Source organism: Caloenas nicobarica, chromosome 4 (assembly GCF_036013445.1).
Source record: "Caloenas nicobarica isolate bCalNic1 chromosome 4, bCalNic1.hap1, whole genome shotgun sequence".
Taxonomy (NCBI): Eukaryota; Metazoa; Chordata; class Aves; order Columbiformes; family Columbidae; genus Caloenas; species Caloenas nicobarica.
The window spans coordinates 66,290,985-66,316,663 of NC_088248.1; the positions used below are offsets into that span (position 1 = coordinate 66,290,985).

General features: G+C 37.1%; 1 protein-coding gene across 1 annotated transcript in view; it reads right to left on the bottom strand.

Moving 5' to 3' along the window:
* JAKMIP1 (janus kinase and microtubule interacting protein 1) overlaps positions 1-25,679 on the bottom strand; it is a 91,118-nt gene that overhangs the window by 59,885 nt on the left and 5,554 nt on the right. Inside the window, exons 2-3 of the mRNA XM_065633200.1 lie at positions 18,415-18,683; positions 9,951-10,445 (exon numbers count right to left, since the gene is read on the bottom strand). Of these exons, the coding sequence (XP_065489272.1) occupies positions 9,951-10,445; positions 18,415-18,543 (624 nt within the window). The 5' untranslated portion in view covers positions 18,544-18,683. The remainder of the gene's footprint in view (positions 1-9,950; positions 10,446-18,414; positions 18,684-25,679) is intronic.

Sequence of the window (25,679 nt, forward strand, 5' to 3'; positions counted from 1 at the left end):
TCAAGTTTAAAGGTTTAACCCTGTATTCTGTTACTACAATATTCATTCACCAGACAGGATCCAGAATTTGTTACTTTTACCATGCATAGCATTCCTTTCTTTTTCATGATTTTTAATGTCTGTTCTACATTACCAGGGAGCCATTCCCAAACTACTCATCACTTAAATACATAAAATAGTTATCTTTAATCCTGTTCTCTCCAGGTGCAATTTGATCACGTTTAAAGACTCTTCTTTGCCTATCAGCTCTGAAATCCATACACATAGGTAGACTTTTACCTGAGTCCCTATACCATGCTTTAGTCATTGCAACACCCTCCTTACTGACCTGAAATGCAGTCCTGCCTGCTCACCATCCAATGTGAATGCTGCTGTTAATTATGCTCTTTTCAGTCAGAAAACTCTCATCTCTGGATTCTCTAAGATGTTTTTCTTTTCACTACATTAAACAACAACAATAAAAATCACTTTCACTGACAAAGTTGTCCACAGCCTAATTGGAGTCCATTCATCTTTTATCTAATATTAGGGTGCCATGTCCCCTCCCCAGTATCAGTTTGTCACATAGGCAGTCATGCATTTTCTTGTTTTCTCCCATGCCATTGCTCCTACTTGAAGGGACATTCCACAAACATCCGTTTAGTTACCTAACTGACCTTCCTCAAATTCCTCTTATATTTCTCCCTTTCCATGACACCTCTAAAACAGAAAAGGAAATGATGAAAAAACTGTAAATACTTAACAGTAGTTGCACTGCTTAGATCACAATCTATTGTCTGGTCATCGAACAGGATACCCAAGCTCAGAGATCCCTGAGAACCTAAGACATAAGAAGCACATTATAGAAATGCTGGGATTTCTCTACTGGGAGCGGTGCAGGTAGGTCAAGGCCAGCACTGAGCTAATAAACCTGGACAGACAAGTCCTCACCTGGTGATTCATGACCCGATTCTGAGCAAGCAGACGCCTTTCCATTGTGCTCCTCAACTCCTCATGGTCCAGGGAAAGTGGTGCAGGACCTGCCACAGGTTTCTGCACCTGTGGCACAATGTAGCTGGGACAAGCAACATATGGCAACTGAAATCTGACGGCATTAATCTCCTACCACTGCTTTCATGTATTCCTCCTCAGTACTACTATTCGCTTGGGACCTCTCACTAAGATACAAGGAGTAGAGACCACCTTTTCTTCCAACACACTTAGCACAGTGAGATCCCAATCCATGCATTGGGCTCGCAGTTATTATTTTAAATTATTCCAGAAATTCCTTCCAACTGGTTGCTTTGGTTTCAAGTTTGTTCTAACTAATTTGCCCACTTTTTGCAGCTACACAATAATCAGGGTCTCATGGACTCTTACATTCTGTTTTGCATATATTTAAAAGCATTTAGAATACCCACATTTTTCTTTATGCAATTAGGCGTGGTACAATTCAGTGCAAAAAATCTGTGATAAGAAGGCAGTGGAGCAACATGAGGTTAGAACACATTTTCAATTACATGCTTTGAGAACAAAAGTAGCAGAAATACCCTCAAAGAAGATTTTAAAGAAAATAAGAACATCCACAAGCAGCTGCAGAGGGAAATTACTGAGAAATCACCTTGAATAGCAGAAGTAACTCTGAAGCTCTTGGTTAAAATTACAGCTTTCTAAAGTATCATTTCTTAATTAATGGGGTTTGTGCTGTCAGACATTAGGTGCTGAACACAGCTATTAGCTGCATTACATCAGTGAAGAGCTAGTATTTATAGCCTGTGTCAAAGTTACAGAGATTCCTAAAAAGCTAGTGCCTAACTGCCTTCTAATATCTAATAGAAATTAGCAGAAAGAGATATTTTAATAGTATTTATCAAATACAAAAGAGAACCAAGTCAGCTATTGGAAAAAGTACCCCCTGCTAATTATCCCACACTTCAATAGCTACAGTGAAATAAACTCAGAGACCTTGGGGGGAACTTTAGCCTCTCACAAAGTTGAAAGAGAAATTCCCAGGGAATTAAATGCTAGATCTATCAAGGCAGTGACATACTCAGTTTTCAAAGTGGAAAAAGCCAGCTGCTGCATTGCCAAGTGTAAGACCTTCCTCTTTACCCATCCTTATCAAAGTTATCTCCTAGCCAACTGCCAAAAAAAAATTCTACAGTGCTCTTCTCCAGAAGAAATTGAATTAATCTTTATACTAAATATTTGACACTGAAAATAGCAGTATCTTGATAGAAGGATTGTTAGTTACTAGGGAAAAAAAAAAAAAAAAAAAAAGAGATGCTACTCAAATAAACAGGTAAAAGACAGAAATAAACGGAATTAACACCTTTTACCTTTATAAAGGAACACTAAGGCTTAACGACAATATCCCAAGCTAAAAGCCCACCTACATGGCCACCTATTTAAATAAATGTTTGCTGCTTATCTGGGAGCCTTAGAGGAAGGAGAAAAGCTGCCAGCCATCCAGTGGAGAAGGATCACAGACACGAGACTTATTAATTTCATGTGTAATTGTTCTAAACCAACAGTCAATATTTTCTTTCAGTAGCTTTTCCACATATTTTTTCAAGTCTGTAAATCTCATAAGTAAGGCATATATTAAAAGTTCTGAGAAATTATACAAGAAACACCATATGGGCAGACAATTCCAGAACTTACTAATTGGAGGTTTCTTACATCATTACCAAAAGGACTTTGCATTATTGTAGCTGGCTACAACCTCTACTACTGCATCTCTCCTGATACCCGTTACAAGTGTTCATTTACAGAGTTCTAATGAACTCATGGTCAAAAAGATGGAAAACATAGGAGGACTAATTAATACAAATTTAAGGAGATTTTTGGCCAGTTTCCACACCATACGTAACTTCTGTGGGTTTCTAATACTGTTCCATAATTTGTAAGGAGATATAAAAGTCAGATTTGTGACCTACCTGCCATAAGAGAGTCCTTAGAAAATACTAAGAATAAACACAAAATGCTGAGCCTGCACTATAAAAGGGTTTTATTAAATCTGCCTGATTGAGAAAAAAAAAGAAAAAAAAAACAAACAAAAAAAGGCCCGGGTGGAATGCTGCCCTGTTAGTTCCTGAGAGGACAAGCATAAATCTTCAGGGGACCAAAAGTAAAGTATTATTTGCAGTCCTAAAATGCTGGAGGTGGTGGAAGGGTTTTTACAGAAGATCAGCTCAGCCTTGGAATGTAGCTGAAACACACATCTCAAACAGATGGAGAATCCAGAGCAGCAGCCTACAATTTGATATCAGCAGCTGTGTGTGAAACACAGGTGGGTTTAAGCAGCTGATCAGAAGCATGCGATGGCAGGCTCTACCCAACCAGGCATGGCTGCACACACTGGGATGATTCAAAACACAGCTTTCCAGTCTCAAAATTTAAGATTTCGCTTAGGGATCGAAACTCATGTCACTGCACAAAGTGAAAAAAGCCAGGCCCCGTCCTTCTCAGGGCAGCAGAGGGTCATGGAGTGCCCCTGCCAAACAGCCAACTATCCCTCTGCACCAGAACTTTCTCAGAGAGACAAAGGTCTCTGCATTGCCCCCACTACCGAACGTAACCAAAAGATATTAATTTCACTGCATTAAAAGGGCAAAATCCTAGTAATGGGAATGCAGGAAAATGTGAATTATTGGAAAATAGAAGCCAACACTGCAAAGGATGTAATTTTGGGGTTTGGCAGAGTGCTAAATTTCTGTTGCTACTATTTTTCATTTTTTACTGAAAAATAATTGCTGAATATCTTGCAAGGTAAAAGGTCATCTAAATGATAGGGTCCTCTAAATTTTATCCCTTAAAAACTGAAGGGAATAACATACTTTAAAATGTCATCAACTGCCTGGATTAAAAAAAGGAATGCACCATCCTCAAATTTGTGGATGATGCCAAATTTTTGGAAGCTGTTACTGCACTAGAGAACGGGAACACCATACAGAGGGACCCTGACATGTTGGAGAAATGAGCCAAAAAAGCCTCATAAAGTTTGCCCAAAACAGATATAACATCCTGCCCCTGAGAGACTTTAAAGTCCTGCAACTGAAAAGACTGGATGCAAATTGAAATGGACAGTTCTGCAACAGAAAGGAAGAAAAATAAAGAAAAAAGAAAGAAAATGACTTCGGTGTCCTGGAGGACAAGCTGGATATGGGTCAGTGACGGGAGCTTGCAATGATTGAAGTTAACTTGATAGTGGGCCAAATCAGGAGGAGAGTAGCCAGAAGGATAGGGAAGTGATTTCACCTTTTATTAAGTACTTGTGAAACCACACCAGGAGCAGTGAAGCCACTTTTGGGCTCCCCAGCATGAAACCAGGTATTGACAAACGGGCACAAGTACCATAAAACTGTACGAAGTCCAGGAAGACCACAATGGGGCTGCAGCACATGGAACTGAAGGAATTGATGAGGAGCTGGGCTTGCTCAGCCGGACAGAGTAGACCATGGGATGGATTACAATTGCAGGTACCTCCTCAGCTATCTAAAGGGGGATACAGGGGTGAACAAGGCAGATGTTTCTCAGAGATGCAGTAAGCACTGAGGCAGATTGTCACAGAGATTGTGGATCTCCACCTTCAGAGATTTTTCAAATTTGAGTGGAGGAGGCCCAGAGCAACCTGATCCAGCTTTCCAGGCAGCCCTACTTCAATCGGGACATTGGACCAGACAATCTCAAGAGGACCCTTACCTTACCTTTCCATGATTGTATGATACTCCATGTATAGAATGCCAATGCTAAGTGTTACATTAAGGACTCATAGGCAGAAAAACACAGTAAGAGCTGCAGAAGCCTAGAAAACACTAGCTTATGAAGAACTTGAGTTCTCATCCCTGGAAGTGTTCAAGGCCAGGTTGGATGGAGCTCTGAGCAACCTGGTTTAGTGGAAGGTGTCCCTGCCCATGGCAGGGGGATTGGAACTAGATGATCTTTAAGGTCTCTTCCAACCCAAACCATTCTATGATTCCATGATGCTACAAAATTTGAGTCTGTCCTCAACTCGAATAATGTAGTTCTTAATTCTGAAAAGATGTCATCTTCAGTCTTTCAGAAGCCTTTGCTTAAATTATGACATGTTACACACAAACACAAAACTAAAACAACAATAATAATATTAAAAAAATACTATATAAACGGTACATAAACTTATTCCATAAGAGGGTTTTTCTGTTGAATAGAAGTTTCTGTGAAACTGCCTTGATTTTTGCCTTTAAAAGCTGCTTAATCCATTACTTTGAATTATATTCTTCCAGATACTGCATTATATATGGCAAACACCAAAGAGAAGAAGGGTTCCAGTCTGAAAGAGATTTTTAATTTATGCATCTAGATAATTTGGACTAAGGAGACTAAGGACACTTGCATAGTGCATCTCTCTTCATAAATCATGGCTGATCAGGAACTTCTGAAAATCAACCCTGAAAACAATTTGTTTTACTTTGATTTTGTTAACAGCAAAAGGATTTTTTCCTTGCAATAGAGCTGTAGTAATGTCACATTACTCTTTAGACATTTTTTTTGAGGTTATTTGAAAATACAATTGAAACAAGCAAATTTAATTCATCTAGTGTACTGTGTGCCCTCTTAAACATGAATCTGATCATGCACCTAATAAGATCAGTGGAATCTTTTACATTGATTTTGTGATTAAGACAACTGGGACTATTTTACATTCACATGAAATATCTTTGTATTCATTTCAATTCAGGCTCTCTAGGAATATTTAGGAAGGCCATATATGAAAAGAGTTTAACACATTCAAATGGTATGTATCTGTAAAACAGGTGAAAAGTCTGATGTTAAAGACATTTCCAATAGAGGAAATAATATTTACTAAAAGCCTACACCACAAAATGCAAGATGCAAGTGTCATCTGTTTATTCCAAAGTGTAAACATTATGTTTATATTAACAGTGTCTGACAAAACAAACATTGAGCTTCCTTCTCATTCAATACCGTAAATAAGTAAATCAGTGATGAGATAATTCAATATACTTTTAATGACTGTATTGTGCACGTATTTTCCACGGCAAGCACCATAAAGTGTCCATTGTTCTTATCTGTGCAAAGAGAGTACTTAGAGAAATGTGCCTTGCAAAGTAAGTGCCTACTTCAAAAGTGTCCATGTAGTCCCTGTATGAATGTAACCTCTAAATAATATGATCTACTCAGTATTTATGTTCTCCTTCACAGCTGTGCTGATAATAGAATAAGGTTGGTCTGTTGCCAAAACTCACCAATAATTTGAACATGCTACTTCAGCAATTTGAAGCAAATGAGAGAAATTTTACTTACCACTGAAAGCTAACTTTAAACTTGATTTTAAAACCAAATAAATCAGTTAAATGTCAAGCTTGAGTTCAAAGAAAAACTGGCTGAAATATACTTTTATTTTGCGTGCTATTTTATATTTAGATTTAAACATTAAATGTCCTTGTAGTACAATTCTGGTCTTTAAGCTACTTCATAAACACAACTTAATAAACTCAAATTCTCTTCACCATTAATCAGATGTGTATAAAATTTAACTTGTACCAGCTCAGACCTCAGAAGGAAATGAGCCATACGGCTTCCAAGAATGCCATTAAAAGTCTGTTGATAGAGTTATTTAGGTATGGACATGTTCGCCTATGCAGCCCTCAGCTGACTGTATGCTTCAGAGCTGTTTATACTGAAGCTCCATGAACAAAAAAAAGTATAATTATGATTTTCTACATTCATTTTTTGAAAAAAAAGTGATCCATAAAAACAGCCTTTAACATTTCTTCTTCAGGCAGATTATTCATGCAAATTATTTTTCAATTTGCTATTTCCTTTTTTTTTTTTTTTTTTTTTTCTGTTTTTGGGGGGGGTTATGTGATTTCTGTTTGCAAGTATCTGCATCTCTATCAGCATAGTTTTCATACTACATTGGTAGAACAATACAACTGTTAATACTCAACTAGTCAGAAAACATTGTCTGAATAAAACTACATAGTAGCTGTTCTTGCTTTCTTATCATATTCTCAAAGTTGTCTCTTTACTTTTAAAGCATCTGCTTAATTTGTCTCTCCAGTTTGTTACTAGCTATTCTTACCTTCCATTTCCCTGTTGTGAACACACACATTGTGCTGATGCATATATACAGCAAGATTTTTTTGGGGGGGGGGGGGCGGGGGCGAGGGGGAGAATCCATGTTCACAGGCATCCCTTACATTAATGAAAACATTTCTAATACTGTAATATTATAGCTCATTACAGGAACGGACAAATTCCTACATAATTTCATTCCGCACAGAGAAAAAGTCTGTTATATTTTTTTGCCAAATAGCTATTTTACTTTCTCTTACTAGGCACTAGGAACTTCCCTATACAATTTTGTTTGTGTTGAGGCTTACTGGGTATTTTTTATGGCTCATCTCAAAACTCTTAAGGCAATCTGAAAATTGATTAATCACATTTTTTTAAATACTGACATTCGTACAATATAACCATGGCTGTTTATGCACACAATGTAAATGTATCCATATATTCATGGATAATGGATTTTGCTTTTTTCCTTTCTTACTACTCTTTTCTTGACAGCAAGACAAAAAATGCAAGATTTTACTCAAATTAGTGATGGGTATTATAATTAATGGTAAAAATGTTGATTTTTTTTTAATCTGCAATCAACCTGCGGTCTAAGATGCAAAATAAATGAGCCAAGTCTGACAAGACAATCAGACACTGCAGCCTGAATTACTCTATCTGAATTTGAATTACAGCATGGCCAGCCCATTTATACCAAAGATGTGATTTCTTAATAATGCCATAAAACACAGACAGACATACAAAAAAGTGCATGAATTGAAGCTTGGCTAAAGAACTGTGCTAATATTAATAATACTACCTGCCACATCCTTGCTATTTCATCCCACGAGGGTAGGAACCAAACCAACCAAGAACCCCAAATCCACAGCTGATACAGTTAATCTGAAATTGAAGGCAAGCATCCCTTGCACTAATTAAAATGGGGAGGAGAGAGGAAAATATCCTGATGATTTGATTCCATAATCCCACTTAGACTCCCAGAGCAGCATCTAGGAACTCTGCAGTATTTTTTACCTTGCCCCAGATTTAAAGAGTGCCCTATGCAATAACAGCTGCCTAAATTGCTATGAATTCCTAAAAAGTAACACCTCTCTCTCAAAAACGACCCATACAATTTAATGGAAAAAACCAAAATTCTTTATCTGAAAGAAGTCGCGATGCTGCAAAGGTAACACAAGGCTCCTGATATTTTTCCTGTGTACTTTTTCTGAGGGGGAAGGCAGGAACACTTCCAGTGAAAGCCCACGAGACTGTCCCCAGTCTTCCTCTGGGGCTGGGTACGGGAAACAGAAGCTATCTGCACATTCTTCAAATACAGTCACCTTTTAAGATGTATGGAGTAATGAAAGCCCAGTAAGGCTCCAATTATAATTCTTACTGAATTCTTTGTATCACAGCAGGCTGAAAGCATCCACTCTTGAAAGAGAAAAGTGGTTCCTTTACAATACCAAAGACGTGACACAGGTGTGTTTACTGGAGCAATTTAGGGTGCCTCACCTCACCATTTCTTAGGTTTGAGAAGGTTAAATGTAGTTAGAAACTATTCTCTAGTAAAATACAAGCCACAACATAGCAACCTTCTCTCCTCTTTAACACTTTTAAAAATTAACTGTACTTTATAGTCAGGATTTTAAAATTCTACATTTATAATATGGAAGAAAATATTTAAGAAACTATGCTTACAGAAATCTCATGTCATCAGTCTTTGCAGTGGTGTTTAATCAAGGCAATTATATCCCTGAGGCTTGATCAATTCCAGTTTATTTAAAGCATAAATATTAACTAACTGCATTAAAAACTGCCATTGTCTCAGACAGAAGATCACCACCATTAAACAGATATTACACATCTGCAGCTTGCCATCACCATCATTTTTTCCAAAGGAATACAAGAAATAAGAAGACCTACAAGTATAAACACAAACTGATAAAATATTTTTCTTAAGAAAACTGATGTTTCATTCCATTTGAAGTCTGTTCTTCTTGATATGGGATAAATATTAAGCTTAATATAATTTCAGATTTTATTTGCATAGCTATGATACTGCTAGTTTAGACAGATTAAAAATCAGATATATACATATCCATATAAAATATCACAGTATCAAACAGAAGTGTCATTTGATGATGAACTCTCTAAACGTATTACTGTGAACAGCCCATCTTAGATTCTTTACATTTTACAAAGCTGCATAATTTGAAATATTTGGGGCACCCGCTGTTGGGAAATATTGCCTGGTTTTCAATTTTATACTGACAGCACAGTTTGCCATCTGTGCTGAAGTCCTAGGGTTTGTGAAGCGTGAAAAAAGCCTGCAGTCCTAGGCCTTAACTTTGCTGCTGTAATAGAAAAAAGCACAAAAATTTGAAAAAAAGAAAAAACGGCAACAGTGTTCAAAATCAGATGACCTAGATAATGATGTGGAAAAAGCATAGACATTGTCTTGTTTGAGCACAATTGGCTCCTCCAATATAAATATAAAATCTCTCTGAAAAGTTAATTTTTCCATCTCACAAAGGTGTTCTTGCATTGCCAAATGAGCAATGCCTGACTGTTTTCATCAACAGGAATTCGTAAGGAAATACCATTGAGCAAATGAGAAAGTCTGTTTCTTTGATCTGTGGAGAAAATTCACCCTGGAAAGTCTTGGTTCATTCACATTCTATTTGGTGGGACATAAAGCTTTGGATTTGGTTGGGTTAACATGGAGCCAAGGTTCATCTACGCTGTAAGGAGGAGGAAGTGCAAATAGTCGCCTACTGCAGCAACCTGCACCGATGAGAGGCGTCAGTGCAAAAGAACAGTTTGATATTTATGGGCACATACAGCAATACACTAATACCTGCTAGAAATTGAAATAAGCACACATTACTTAATGAACTTACCAGTCTGCGGATCTCTCTCTCACATTCCCGCTTTATTCTATTAATCTCATCCTGATGGGACTGATAAGCCGTGCGCAGGTCAGCAGCCTTCATTTTATCTGCCTGCATAATGTTGTTCAAAGCTTCTTCAAGCTGCTTTTTGCCAGATTTCAGCTCCAAGATCTCCTGTTGCAACTTCATCCGTTCACTGTCGAATGCCTTGCGAGCCTCCTCCTTCGCTTCGCCCAGCAGCGCCGTCTTCACTTTGTCAGCCGCCCCGTCCCGCAGGACATTGACTGTTGACTGCAAACGCTGGATTTCTCCATCTTTTATTTTCACCATTCTCGCTACCTCCTGCTCATGCTGCCGGATCAGTAGCTCTCTGACACTCTGAAGTTCCTTCATTTTCTCCTCGTGGAGCTTGGCTTTCAGTTCAGAAACATAAGCAGTGTGCTTGTGCTGCTCCTGCTCCCTTTCTTGCTTAACCTCTTGGATTTTCTCTCTCAATTTACCCACCTGGAACATCAATATAGAATATCAATTAACAAGTGGTACCACAGTTTTAAAGTCTTAAAGGGAACTTTTTCTAAATCATCGTTTAAAACCCCATCCTGAATATTCAAAAGCAAAGATCACATATCTGATGCTTCTCTCTCCAGTGCGCAACTAGAGAACCAGGGACAGAAAAAGGCTGTGTGTCTGTGCAGGAATCTGCTATGGACATGTGCTATTGGTGACAAGTTCTCACAGTTTTAGGTAATAAAATAAAACTGAGAAGCCTCCAATCTAGTTCTCTCCTTATCTCCTCCACCAACCATCCCAGACTACTCTTAACCATAATCCCTCTACTGTGTCCTACAAGTAGAAGGAAAACAAATCAGAGAGAAAAGAGTTTCTGTTTATGCTGGGAAGGAAATGCTAGAAAATCTTGTAGCATTTGAAGGACCAGACTTCATGGATGCTCATAGTGACGTAGATCTTCACATATATTCAATTAATTCATTCTCACAATAACCTTCTGTAGCTAAGCAGGACTATTATTGTTTTACAGATGGGATGCTCAGACAGGCATAGATTAATTTACCTAATTTACACATGAACTGTCTTTGGATTTGAGTCCCAAATTACTACACCCAAACCCACTACTTGACCTGAGGTACTTCCTGCTAATCAGATGAGAAAGGATCTTGCCTTGAAGGAAGAGAGAGAAGAGATCCTATCAACAAAGGAGCATTCTTATCAGTAGGAACATCAGGAATAAAAAACAAATTAAAGTGGGAGAGGAAGGGAAAAAGAGACATTGATTTTTTTATTTCTTAATTTCTTAGCGACTTTAACAGGAAAGTCTTTATTAGATAAGCCAAAAGAATTGGTATTCTGGAAAATCAAGTCAAGGGGCTTCAGACAGGACCCCCCAAAACTGAGGCTATTCACGGTCCCCAGACACTTCATAAAATATAGGCCAGTGACTCTAACAGTTGTGGGGGGAGTAGGGGAAAGGTCTTATAGCCTATTATAGTAATACCCGCTGTGACAAAACCTCATTATAAAATGATGCTCAGCAGGCTGCATGGAAAGCAATGCCTTTTCCAAGTGGGATTAAATGTTAATTTAGAAGAAAAAAAAAAAAAAAGGAAAAAAACCTGCATTTCATCGTGCATCATGTCAGTAATACCTTTCTACTATCCCTGTCACTGAGACTGTGAAGATATGGGCTCTACAGTTGTACTTCTCATGTAAAGCAAAGTCAGAGAAGAGGTTTCAAAGACTTGTGTTTTAGCCTTGTGTGACAATATAAACATACAAACCAAACAATGCTTTGTGGTAAAAGGAGGTTACTGAGCAGCAGGACATTAATCACTGTCACAATATTCATAGACTGCTTGCATCTGTGCTATACAAAGCTAAGATCTGTAGTCATAAACCACATTTAATTTATGCTAAACTAAGCCAGAATTGCAACTTGCCTCACATTAATGCAGAAAGGATGGGAGATCTCTATTAATACTCAGACTATCACTAGCTATGAAGGTATAATTCAAACAAATTTTTTTGCATGTTTCTGGATTCTACAGTCAAAAGAAAAAAAAAGTTAATTAAAAGTAATAATACTAGTTCAGGAAAGTTCTGGAAGCCTTCATTATTTTGTTTAATGAAAGCAGTTTGGTTGTCAACAGGTATTTTGGTGGGTTTGCTTTAGGAAAAATGGGATATCTTAACTCAAAAGCCTCAGATGTAACTAATCCAATGAATTTAAGTTCACTACTTAAGAGTGACCATAAAATGAGACTGGTATGTTACTCAAACCCACAGCACTGACAGTAGGGTTCCCAGAGTCAGAACTTCACCTGAAGTCTTCAGGCAGCAGGGGCAGCACACCTTCCCTGTGCAGAAGATCTTATGATCCTGTTATTTTCAACAGTAACTTTGAGAATTAACCAACTCAAACTTATCCTAGATTAAAAAAAAAAACAAAAAACAACCAACGAAAAAAACGACCAACGAAAAAAACGACCAACGAAAAAAACGACCAACGAAAAAACAGAAAGGAAACAAACTGGAACAGGAGAGGGAGCAAAGATATCTTCACTTTCATTAGAGTAATCTAGATACACTGAAGACTAAACACCAGCTGAGAGAGCACTAACATTATATTATAGCTGTGGAAAACTAACAGCTCTGAATCAGACATTATCAGAAGCAGATTTTATTACACAGATGCTGTTACTCTATTCCACAATGATTCAGATAACATATCTTCTTGAAGAAAAATTGATTGTTTTATTTACTTATTTTTCTCCCAAAACATTAAGTCCGGCTATTGGAAATTATCTGCCGGAGATATCTATGTATTATTTCTCCTGGTGGGATGATACTTAGTTCCAACCCTATAGTGGACAGCACCAATTTTCAGTGCTTGCATTAGGGTACCCAATTCCATAGGACAGTCTAACACTCTCCCGTCCATGTCCACAGCATGGGGGTTGAACTAGATGACCTTTAAAGGTCACTTCCAACCCAAACCACTCTACAATGCTATAACAAAGCTAAGCCACCTATTCATGTGTTTACTATCACAAGTAGATGAAATAAAAAATTTGCAAATGAACCAACACTTGATATTCATGTAAATCTATTAGTTACTTCCTTATTGCTGAGCAAAGAAAATCGAAATGAAACTGGGTAATGAAACCTAGTAACAATGACACAGGAAAACTGTATAATGGCATCTATGAACAAGGTTAATATACCTCCAGAACTACAGTCATTTAAAATTAGTTATATCTTACATAAAGCATGCAACTTAAAAGCAGTTTTAAATAGAACACTTTAATGAATGTGGCTTCCTAAAAGAATTTTTAATATATGAGAAACAGGTTTTGAAATTTTGGTGGAGTACTGAGTTACAGAAAATTACATACTTGCTTAATTTTTTTTTTGTCTTTTGCTGAATTGAGGGAAGGCAACATCTATACACATTGTTTCTGACTGTGTCAACACATACTAAACCACTCAAAGTAACTGAATCTTATCACATATCACTAGACATTTTACTTACAAAGCTTCAGCAAAGAGCAAGGTAAACAAGAAAAATAAGAATCCTTCTAAACCCACTAGATTTTCATGCTGCCAATCACTCTTCATGACCCAGTGAAAAAGATGCATCCTAATTCTCAAGATCTTTAAAAAGTGTTTTCTTGTTGTTGCGTCTCATCCAAGAAGATGGAAAGTTAGATCTGTCTGTTAGGTCTCTCCTGTGAGCCACAAGCTGTCTTCCCTATACTCCCTCCATCTCTCTCTCCCGCACGCTATGTGGATCTGTTCACGTCTGGCTTCCAGAGCAACAGACTGACTGAAAATAGTAATGTGGCATTTTCCTATAATTTCTGGTGTGGGTTTTTTGCTTTGTTTTTGTTTGTTCGTTTTTTTTGGTTTGGGGTTTTGTTGGTTTGTTGGGGTTTTTTTTGTTTTGGTTTGGGTTTTTTTTAAATGAAGAAAGCTCTTATGTTCATAGGCAGAACATGAAGCATAACCAAGAAATTAAGCCAATAGGTAAACAAAGACAGGCAGGATATCAGGGCACCAATGAAACAAGTATTTTCTGCCTTTTAAAATTAAATCTTTAATAATTGGTACACATTGATACAACATTGTTGCCAAAGCAGAAGCTAGCTTGTTGGAAAAATAATGCCAAACATCATTGCTTCTTCCCTATCTTACATCTGAAAAAAGGATTTTCCTTAAAACAATAATACTATATTATCATAGAATATTTGTATCTGGTGTTGTTTTCTTTGACAAGAGACTCTGCACACTTGAGACAGAAATGGAATAATTCAGTTTTATGAACTGCAATCAATGATATAATTTTTAAATTATGCATTTCTTAAAGTCAATAATCCACTGATGCATATATGTTTCCAAGTGCTACTGAACTACTGCCCCCCCTCTCCCAAATGTTATGATAAGATCTTACTAAGGACCAGCTCATGTTTTTTCTCTTGTATTTAAATGTAGATACCTTTTATTTGTGGCACAACAGTCAATCACATGGGGGGCAGGAAGGATACTCTCCATGCAGCTTTTTCCCAGGAGCTCAGGTTATGGCAGGCAATTTATTGCCAGCTATGAAAGGGCAGGTTACTAGGGTGAGGCCAACGAGTAAAGTTGCTACTGTTCATTTGTAAAATCAAATGCAATAGCAACTTTCCTTCAACAATAACAAAAGAAGTCCATATGCTTTGCTTTTTCTAAAAAATATGTAAACTCTACTCCTATTTAAGAAGACTTACAGTGTAATCTAGTGTCCAGCCAGCAGCGTCCTTTCTGTTAAAATTTCAACATGCACTGGATCACACCATTAAAAATGATTCACTTGGGCAAGACTGCTGCAGACATAAAAAAGGCAGGCCTAACACTGGCCCCATATTTAGCAACATAATAGCCAAATGTTGAAGGGGAACAGAACATGTTTGTCATAGTGACCCAAGATACATGGCACTTGTCATGATTTGTGGAGTTCAGCCTAGAGTTTAGCTTCTCCAACAGCTAAGAACAAACTTTTGAAGTTTTTTGTTTGTTTAGGGTTTTTGTTTTGTTTATGTTAAGTAACAAGTTTCCTTTCCTGACAAAGTTCTCTATTTGACTACCTATTTGCAATGCAATTCTAAATTCAAAATCTCATTTACACTGCAGATTATATAGCACAATGAAAACCACATGCTGGGAAGAAAATCTTATCTCTTTCCATAATAACTTTGGAAACTCAGCTATTTAAATTAAACTAAATAAATTTACCTTTTGAATATTTGCAAGCTTCAAGGGAAAGAAAAAAAAAGTACGTTTACTGGTCTTCCATTCAAAAACATTACTGCATCTACACTAGCTTTTCAAAAATTAATTGAACTGTAGTTAGATAACTTGTGCTTGGAGTTGGGAATATAGAGTCATAGAATAGCTGAGGTTGGAAAGAATCTCCAGAAGTCATCTAGTCCAGCCCTGCTGTCAACCAAAGCAAGATGCTCTAGACAATGTCCAGTTAGATTTTAAATATCTCCAAGAACATGGCTTTCACAGTCTGCATGAGCAACCTGTTACAGCGTTCCATCATCTCATACTAATAAATAGATAAATTCACACCGCAATGGCAAAAAACCTCTCTTACATATAAATGTTATTTCTTGCATTACACGTTATACTCACTGCCTCCGGTCATCTCACCAGGTACCACTGAGAGTGTCTCGCTCTGTCTTTATTCCCCCATCAGATATTTTATACACATTGATAATGTCTATCCAAATGATCCAATATGTCTATCATACTCTTGCACTAGGGGATCCCAGCACTGGACTCAGCACTCCAGACGTGGCCTCATCAGTGTTGAGTAGAAGGGCAGGATCATCTCCCTCCACCTGCCAGCAACACTCCTCCCAGTGCAGCCCAGGGTACCACCGCCCTTTCCTGCCTCAACAGCACATCGTTGCCTCATATTCACAGACATTTTTTCATCACTGCAAACACACACTGAGCAGGTTCGTACACTCTATTTTAACTCCACAGGGATTCTCCCGTCACCAGAAAGGTGATTGTTCCTCATTGTTCACTCATTGTTCCTTCTCCATATCAAAAAGCCTCTTGTCCTCACTCTTTATTCTGCCATTTTCATAAATATTGTCTTCTTGCATGCCCATTTCCAGTAAAAAATATATAATAAAAACACTTTCAAAATAATGACAAAAATCAAGTCACATTTACTGCAATCTTTCTTGCCTCAAGTGTTTGCACTTCTGATAATCTTTTAACTTAAACTCTCAAAATTATGTGACAATATCAAAGGATCACAAGAAATGTGTTTCTGTTCATATTTGAATATATGAAACATCTCTTTTCCCTGTGCTATATTTGGATCCCCTTGAAACTTCTGAAGACTCCAATGATTGCCCTTTTATTCCAGATTTAAATAGTTTAGATATAAAATTTGGTAAGATACATTAATTTTAAAGACCCTACTACAGTTCTGAGTAGAATTTTCCAGGAGATCACATTGTAGCATCAGACTTTTTTAGGCTCTCTTCCACTGTGTTTTCTATCACCCTCTTCCAACATACCATCTGAAAAGTTTACTTATCATACTTTCTTGTCGATTCTTCCAAATTAATGATAACTGCTTAATACCTATGTGTTGATGTCTCACTCCTCTCCATTATCTGTTTTAACTGGGTTAGAAATTGCACTATCACGTCTAGCACATTCACTCATTTAATAATTTTGAATTCTGATTGAAGTAACACTGCCATATTTATTCTTAATAACTTCGTTACTTACTGTCCAATGTTTGACAAATGTCCAGAATTCTCTAGTTTTAGTGATTTTGTTAAGCATTGAGCATTTACATTTATGTATCAAGCATAGAGAACAACTGAATTCAAATGCCCTTCAACTGCTGCCAGGAAACTACCCAGCCAAAGGGATGTGCTTCCTTTTAGTCCCAGTCATTAGTGGCAGGAGAAACTATACACAGTTTTGCCAATACTTCAGCCAATTCCCTACTCCAAGAGGTTTGTCATATTTCATTCCCGATTACAATACTCCAGTGCCTCCTTGCTATTCAGTACGCTCTTCAGTAAGTTAACCAGCTCCTTTCTAATTCCATAAATAGCAGATAGGAATAACATTCATTTATATATATATTCAGTATGCCTGGATTCTCAAATCAACAGCTGTATATAGAGTTCTTCCATACATACTGGCCATAACTCTTTTCCGTATGACCTTTTTTAATCCCCACTAAATAAAGCTGTTTTGACAGCATGATATGCTCTTTTTTAATTATTATTTCATATATTGAAAATAGATTTTTCAACTTACAAGGAAAGATTGTTACATACAGATTCAACATCTGACATCAAAGCTCAAAAAAAATGAAGGAAATCTGGGAAAAGACTTAAAAAAACAATCTGTAAAGTTGTGAGATGATACAGTGGCAACTGAGTTGGAATACCTCATTTATCCTAACTCCTAAATGTGTTGTGATCTCAGCTCTATAAATGTACAGTCACAAGCAGAATATAAATATTTAACAGCAATAGCAGAACACAGTGAAGATGGTGCAATAGTAACAGCAAACACTGTAACACCTGCTATGAAGAACAAAATATTACAAAATAGACTGTCTTCTAATGTTTGCTAACCATCTCGGCAGGAGTAAGTACTTTCTAACACTTGTTCCTAAATATTCATGGATCTCAGCATAAGCATTTATAAAACCACTGAGCTGATGCACATTTTCTTGACTTTGACTGCCAAGACCCTACTCATTCACTGCAGCTTCTTGTGCTCATTGGACCAGACTTAAGTTCAGTTAGAGTGAGTCTTGTCTCCATGTTGAAATAAGTATACTTTTTGTACTTCAGTCAAATATTTTTGTTACTTGATACTCAAATTTTGGATTTCTTCCAACCAAACATTTCTACTAGCAGAGAGAGGGCAGTATGTGAGCCCGTGTTCAGTTCATGCACATCCTTCTCCAGCCTCTCCATAGATGGCAGCAAACCTACAATCTCAGGAGGACATGCTACATCAACAGGTTGCCCAAACCTATCAAACCAGTGCTCCCAAAACAGAGGTAGTACAAGGGAACTAAGGCAGGGCCACAACTTTTTCTTCACCCCTTAGGTAACATAAATGAATCCAGCTACTTGTACACCAGAGGCCCAAAACACCACCATCAAGATCCACAATGATGCGTATTCAAAGAATTGCAAACATACCAATTTTTGATCAAGTACTGAATAAGCATGGAGGGGAACAATTTTATTTAAATGGCTCAACAACAAATTAAACAAAGTGAACTGGGAAAATATGCCTGAAACTTTGGATGTCTCTTACGTAAAATTTTATTTCAGAGAAACCAGTATTCTGCAGGCTGGTTTCTAACAGTGCTGCTGTTCAGAAGAACGATCACAAAATATAGTCAGACAAATACCTTGCTTTTTTCTTGCTGAAATTCTATCTGGATATTGGTTAGTTTAGTTCGTAGCTCCTCATTAGCAGCTTGCAGGGCTTCAATCTCCATGTCGGACTTCTCTCCCTTGGCACGACTTTTCTTTGACATAATTACTTTTGAAGTTTAAAATAAATTTTTTTGCTCCACACTGAGCTAGTGCCTTTTGCTTTTAGCACTTAAGAATCACGCAGCGTTCAACAAAATCTTTCACACAAGTCTCTGCCATCGTGGGAGCAGTCCCTCGTGTCCTGGAAGAAACAAAGTAGTAGCAATAGAATTAGGCTGCAGTATTGAGCAGAATCAAACATCGGTTTTAAAGCACTCTGAACTTCTTCATAATATGTGCTATATTTGTATAGTGTACTAGACTTTGGAAGAAATAGATCAGAAAAGAAGTAACACAATGTTTCATCATCTTATCTAAACCCCGTGCACTGTAATCTGATGTCTTCACAGTTATGGTGAATATAGCATATAAACAGAAATCACATCTTATTCAAGACCTGAGCTGGATCATGCTCACGATTCCCAAGAGGCACAGGGACAACCATAACTTAACTGAGACTGGTGGTGTTTCACTGGCAATAGTTTATTTCCTGTAGTAGGAAGAATAACTGCTACATTAAGGTGAGAAGTGCGCAACTCATAATTGTATTATTCATAATTACCATTGGGTCTCACAGCATCATGATATATGGAAATGGTATCACAAATCTCGAAAAATATTTCAAAATTATTTCTTAAAAATATCATACATATAAACTGCTTATGTTCAGGGTTAATCCTGTTTGAACTGCCCTAATGAAAATGTGAAGGTATTTAACTTCATTTTCATTCCCCAGCATGCCTCTAAGCTTAAAAAGCATTCAATTATTTAAATCAGATTTATGTAATATTCAAAGAGAATATCAATAGCATACAAAGAACCTTAATTCCAATAATTAGGAAATCCCATGATTAGTTTACTTCATGAGTAGTTACAGAAGCTTAATCTGAGGCTCTTTTCCCCGTCTGCTCTCCTCTAATAATAATCTAGTGCTCCACAAGAACAAACTGAGCAACAAATGCTATCAATGCTGAATTAGTTTCCAAACCCACATCTTCTACTCATTTTAAATACCCATCATTAAATTGCCAACAAAACAGAGAGGTTCCTACTTTAATACTGAACTACATTCCTGGAGTATCATATTTCCAAGAAAATTGCTACCAAATTGCCTTCGAGCAATAAGTTGCTCTTTCCAATGTACTTCTGCCTGGGAGCTATTTTAGAAATTGTATTAGAATGAAAAAAAATCACATGCATTCTTTAGCACATACTTTCTAAAGGGTTAACAATACCTCAGGTGTGTATAGACAAACACCATTTGGTGAGTTCAATTACATACATAAATTTTATTCTCCTCTTTAAGGGCCGGTAAACAGAAACCAAGGAGTTAAATATCTTGTTCAAAATGACAAGTCAAATCGGATGAAATGTGCACGGAACTTAGGACACCAAGTATTCTCTGTCTGTTTGACAATATTCCCATGGAGTTCTTTCATTTATAAAAAATAACTGAAAAAAGACCAACTATATCAATTGTTTGCTAAGTAACATAAGTGAAATCATTGATTTGCTTTGTAATATCAGATGTCTTTCCTTCCAAACTTAATAACCTGTCAATTTATCCTACACAATAAAATTTAATCTGTTCTTTAAATTCATTATAGTGAGTATTTTAAGTATATAATTTACAAACAAAGAGGAAATTGAGTTAAATTTTAATTTTATTTATGAATCAAACCTGCCTTACAGAACAAATAAACACTGGTGCTACTGTGATTTTACACATAATTATTGACTCAAAAAAATAAATTAACAATATTCTTACAGTAACTTGAAACGAAGACCTCTTTAGTGCATAGAGGAAACGTGAGGAATTGTTCTTAAAAAAGGAACTTCATGCTGTTTTTCTATGGGGTTTCTATAATGCTATAGACTAAAACTAAAGACTGTTTAATCAATGTTTTCGTTCAAAATCCTTAACCACATGGAAAAAATTTAATTTAAAATCAGTTGCTACTGTTATTTCCCTGATCAATTTGTTAAGAAAACCTAGGATAACATAGATGTGAAAATCCGATCTATAATAATTCCACAACATTTACAATAGTGGAAGGGGAAAATAGGGGAAATTAGTTGTTCCTTATGTAAAAGACTGTCTGAGATATTCACATACTATCAAAGAATTATTCCTGAAATTCTTACTAAAACAAAATTCCTAATGCAGCCAGATTATATATGATTTAATTCAGCAGATGTTTAACTACGCTAAGGAAACAAAAAACATCCCTCACTGGCCTGGTTACTTTAATTTTAACCTTATTAGACCCACCTCCCCCCATCTCAATTACAGTTTGGAAAAAAGAACATTGAAGTTATAGACATGTTTGCTTCTCCATCAGTCAAACAAAAAAGTGAGGTAACTGTGCTTGATGTGGATATACATGACATCCAGAGAACCAAAAAAGAGATTTGGAATGTGGAGTGTTTTGAAATTACCACACGTATTTTATTCAGCAACAACAATTTCTCCTGACCGTACCATGTTTCCGAGCATATTATGAAGATACTAGACCATTCCACGTGAACAACTGATATTTCTGCACTTCAAGGGATGGCCCATCTCTGAAGTCCTGGTCTTGTAAAACTCTCAATGAATGCAGATTTCACGTTCTACCCCAGAGTCACCACCACTCAAACCCTTTAACAAATCAGGGTTAGAATGAGTGAGTGCCTAGATTCCCCTCTAGCTGAATACCCACTTGTACTGTTTGGAGAAAGGTCAGAATAAACAAAAACAAACAAACAAAACACAGGAAAAAACCACCACACCACACGCACACCACCACACACACATACTTGTAAATACAGTGAGAAAAAAAGAAGGAAAAAATATTCTACTCTGACAAAATTTACTGATTCAGAAGTTTCAACCAACTGTTTATTAACTCACCAATTGTCAGTTGAGAGGCAAGTTCATGAAGCCACCACACCACAATACAGTTCCACAATCACTCCATGAATAAAAATAGCGACTTCCTGCACTGTGAGTTCTATACACTTATTGTAAACCTTAAGATCATCTGAATATATTGCATATTTCACAAAAAAAGAAAGGATAGGAAAGAGTAATGGATTCCAAATCACAAGTCACCTTTTCAGCAGTTTCTGGAACACACCAACTGTCTCACTTTACTTGATAGGTATGGGGCACTTGTAATTCAAGATAAACAACAGCAAAAGAAATAAACTTCACTGGATTTGAATCAACTGTTCAACTGTTTGAGGGACTGACATGTGAGAGATCAAAATATTTGACATGATTAACAAATTATTACTCCATTTGTGTCAGACCTTCTGGGAAATCCATTAAATGTCTAAGGTACCTGGAAAACTAATCAGCTGAACAATGTTCCAATCATAACTTTCAGTTTCTCTTCTATTTGCTTTACAGATTTAAAGAATGTACTTTCTCACTGTCTCAATCTCTTCCCTGATTTTAGCGAGAAAGGCATAGAGTCATGAATTGCTATCTGATGCTTCTAGATCCTAAATATCAATAAAACATAGCAGTAGAAAAAGAAAAAATAATTACTGCAAAAAATGTGAAAGTATAGCATCAAAGAATTTTGAATATTGAAGAGTAAGAAGAGAAGGAACTTAACAGCTTCTGGTGAAAAATAACTTTAAAGAAATGCAATACTTTTAACATGATTCTGTACTGAATACATGAAAATAAGTGGAGAGTTATACCCTTAGAGAGTGAGTCTAACAGTAATAAACAGTGATCAACAGGAATATTACGTATAGTCAAACTCAAGTAATAAATATGGTTAAATAACATGGTAACAAGAAAAATTTACTAAATGGTGTCATCCAAAATTCATCATTCCAGTCTTGATTCAGACTTGAACAGTGTTATTTAGCTTCAACAGGATTTTAGGAAGGTGAAGTTTTTAACGAGTCATCTCAGCTGAAACACCAAGCAAAGCACACACACATCCCCAAAAAAAAAACCAACTTCTTCATCTAGGCATTTTTTTTTTGTCATTTTACTTCAGCCTTTCTCTTATATTACTGCAGAGCCTGCTATAGGCTACCCTCAACTCATTATACTTGTAAACACGAGATTTAAGTACATTCTTAGTACAGCACAATCCTGGATGCTTGAGAAGTTTAAAATAAATTGATGACCCTAGCACCTGAGAAGAGTAAATGCAGTGGACACAGGCACAACTTTAACTTCAGAAGTAACTGCCAGTTCACCTATGTTCTAGTTTATAAACCAGTCATAATCAACCAGTGACTGTGTGGGAAAGACAATGTTCATAGCTCCCAATGCCCAAGGCGCATTTCTTACAAGGTTCAGATGACCTACATTTCTTGCTTCAGTTCTCAGTTCTATGTAATAAAATGTGACTGAATGGATAAAAGCAAAATCTCTACAGGATGTAAAATAATACTTTTCCCAGGCCAGAAATATAAATACAAATTATCAGATACATTTTCTAGGTGTATTGTAGACTAGCCACATTTTAGATACCCATTCATTAGCTACCTACAGAAATAGATCCATTTCTAAAACAGTAGAGCCTTTGAGGGTTATTTCAAATCCTATCCCACTTAGGGAAATTGAGAGTTTCCCTACAGTGCAACACTTGTGTCACTGGCAATTTTTTTAGTGAATAAAAACAAAACCATCTTTATTGTTAACTACTAGCTCCATGTTCATTTTTCCAGATTCACAGGCTACAGTCCTGAGCCATTCTTGCTTTAATAACAACATGCCTAATACATCCAAACTATGTGAAAAGCAACCACCAGGAAGCTTTAAGTATTTTTAACTGTAGTTTTGCAGAAAGACGTCATAGCAACACAACCCTGTTGACCACGTTTGAACAGAGTTAACTTCTTTGCTTTGTAGAGATTCCAGTGTACCATGAGTTAGGCTTTTATGACACCTCACTCAGAAGGTTTCATAGCAAGTGATACTTTGTGGATGAGCAGAGTATTTGTAAAAGTCAGGTAGGTCTTCTGCCAAGGACAGTAATTGTTTCCAATATCTTTTCCAATGGCATCTCAGGAAAAGTGATCTGCTGAGATCCTGTATTTCCACAGTCTTTCAGAAAATTTGCACTGCCCCCAGGAACCAGTATTCATGTTTTAACATCGCATCACAAATCACTGCCTTCCAGGTCCTCACGGGGCAGTTAACAGAATAAGTGTGTGGCAAGTTTCAGAATGAATTTCACCAATGTATTCACTTTCACTTCAGTTAATTGGTTGCCTGTGTCATGTATGCATCTGTTAAAACATACACAACTAAAATAAGTTTCCAAGTCACTGCATACCACAAAACAAAAAAACCTATACACACCCTCAAACCTATGTGTACCTACTACAGACAGCCATATAACACTGAATAATTACTTTTCATTGGTGCTGCTGTAGGCCATTGGATGACATCCAGTACATTAATGGCTTCATTCTAGCCAAAGAACGTAAGCAGCCCACCCTAAAAAAAGCTGGCCCTTAACTTAAATAGTCACAAGTTAATGTGTCCAGCCGAGCAGGGGAGTGACAGAGCAGCTTTAGTGGGCACCCAGTGTCCAGGTAGGGTCAACCCACCACAAGGATTTAAAGGAACAACAGGTCTCTGATTTCATAGGTTATTTTGGAGGGCAACTGAAGGACCAGTTCAAAAGTATAACTGCAAATGGACTATTTACTATTATTACAGACAATTGTCACTACTTTTGTACTGCCAAGCAACAACAGAAATGCAATACTTTGGGTGCAAAGATGCTGACCTCAGATATGAGACCCCGTCTGATATCCTGGAACTGATAATCTCCTCAAATTGCTACAACTACTCAGGTCAAAGCTACTGGAATAGCAGAGAACAATCAAAATGACAAATTCACATAATGAGATGGGAACGAAAAGCACAACAAATGTGTTTGCACAACACCACAGCTCATTTGGAGACATCTACATAGTGCTCAATGAGCAGTGCAGCTGCCTTACAATATCACATAGTCTTCATGCAGAGAAGTGCTGGAAAGCATTGACTCCACTACAACCTCCCAGGAGAGACAGTGAACCAGATCTCCTCCAAAACACTGTTGCCACATACATCCTTTGGGTCGGCTGGCCCATTCAAAACCCTATGCAGGTGCACTCTGCAACTTCCTTTCTGCACTACACAACACTTTAATATACTAGGAGTTACAGAAACCTTGATTTGAATCTCCCTTTGAAAAGTGATGAGCTTGATCACAGACATTTAAAGTAAATAAAAATATTCATTGGCTTCAATGAATGATTATTCTTTACCAATATTTACCCAATTTCACTTGTAGCTCTGTTTTGTGGATTAGTCATTAAAATCACTCTGCCACCCATATTAAAAGACAAACTGCTACAAATAGAAGCCCTGTGGCACAAAATAATATTAAAAAAAAATAGCACAAAAAGGCAAAGTTCAACTGCAAATAAAATAATAAAACAAAGCCATTCCTCCACAACCTTCCAAACTTAGTCCTGTTACAGAGTTAAGAGACGTTTTGGGTGCTGGTTTATCTGCAATCCCAGAGGCAGCTCAAGGCAGAGATGTTCCTCTGATCTCTGTGCCAGGTTCTTTCTTTCAAGCACATGCAGGAGACCTGACAAGATACCTGCGGTCTAGCACGACCTATGTCCAGCTTCCTGCTCTTCCAATGGTACCCTGCGGGTGATGAAGGGAAATCCCTGGGCTTCCACTGACAAGCAGTATTCCCTTTAAAGCACAGTATTTAAGAGTGAAAACAGGAGCAGGAAGAAAGGGCAAGATGTAGCATCTGCCAATTAGGGTTAGATAAATGGCAAATACAGAGACAGACTCCAATATCTGTATTCATTGTCACTGACAACCCACAGATCAGTCATCCTGCCCGATTTAGGCTTTTGGATTATACAGGACTGCTTTTGTTTAATTATTTATCCATTTTTTGCTGTAAGGTTCCTTCATATTTTTTTAAAACCATCATTATTAGTAGTATTTTTATTGTAAAGGACTAGAATAGTTAAAACTTGAAACTGGAAAAACAAAAAATTCAGAGATGGCAGCTATGTAGAAAATGTGCAAGACATCTGCTGGGCTTGGGGAGAGAGGTTCAGGTTCCCAATTTGACAACTTGAGAGACAGGTGGAACCTCAG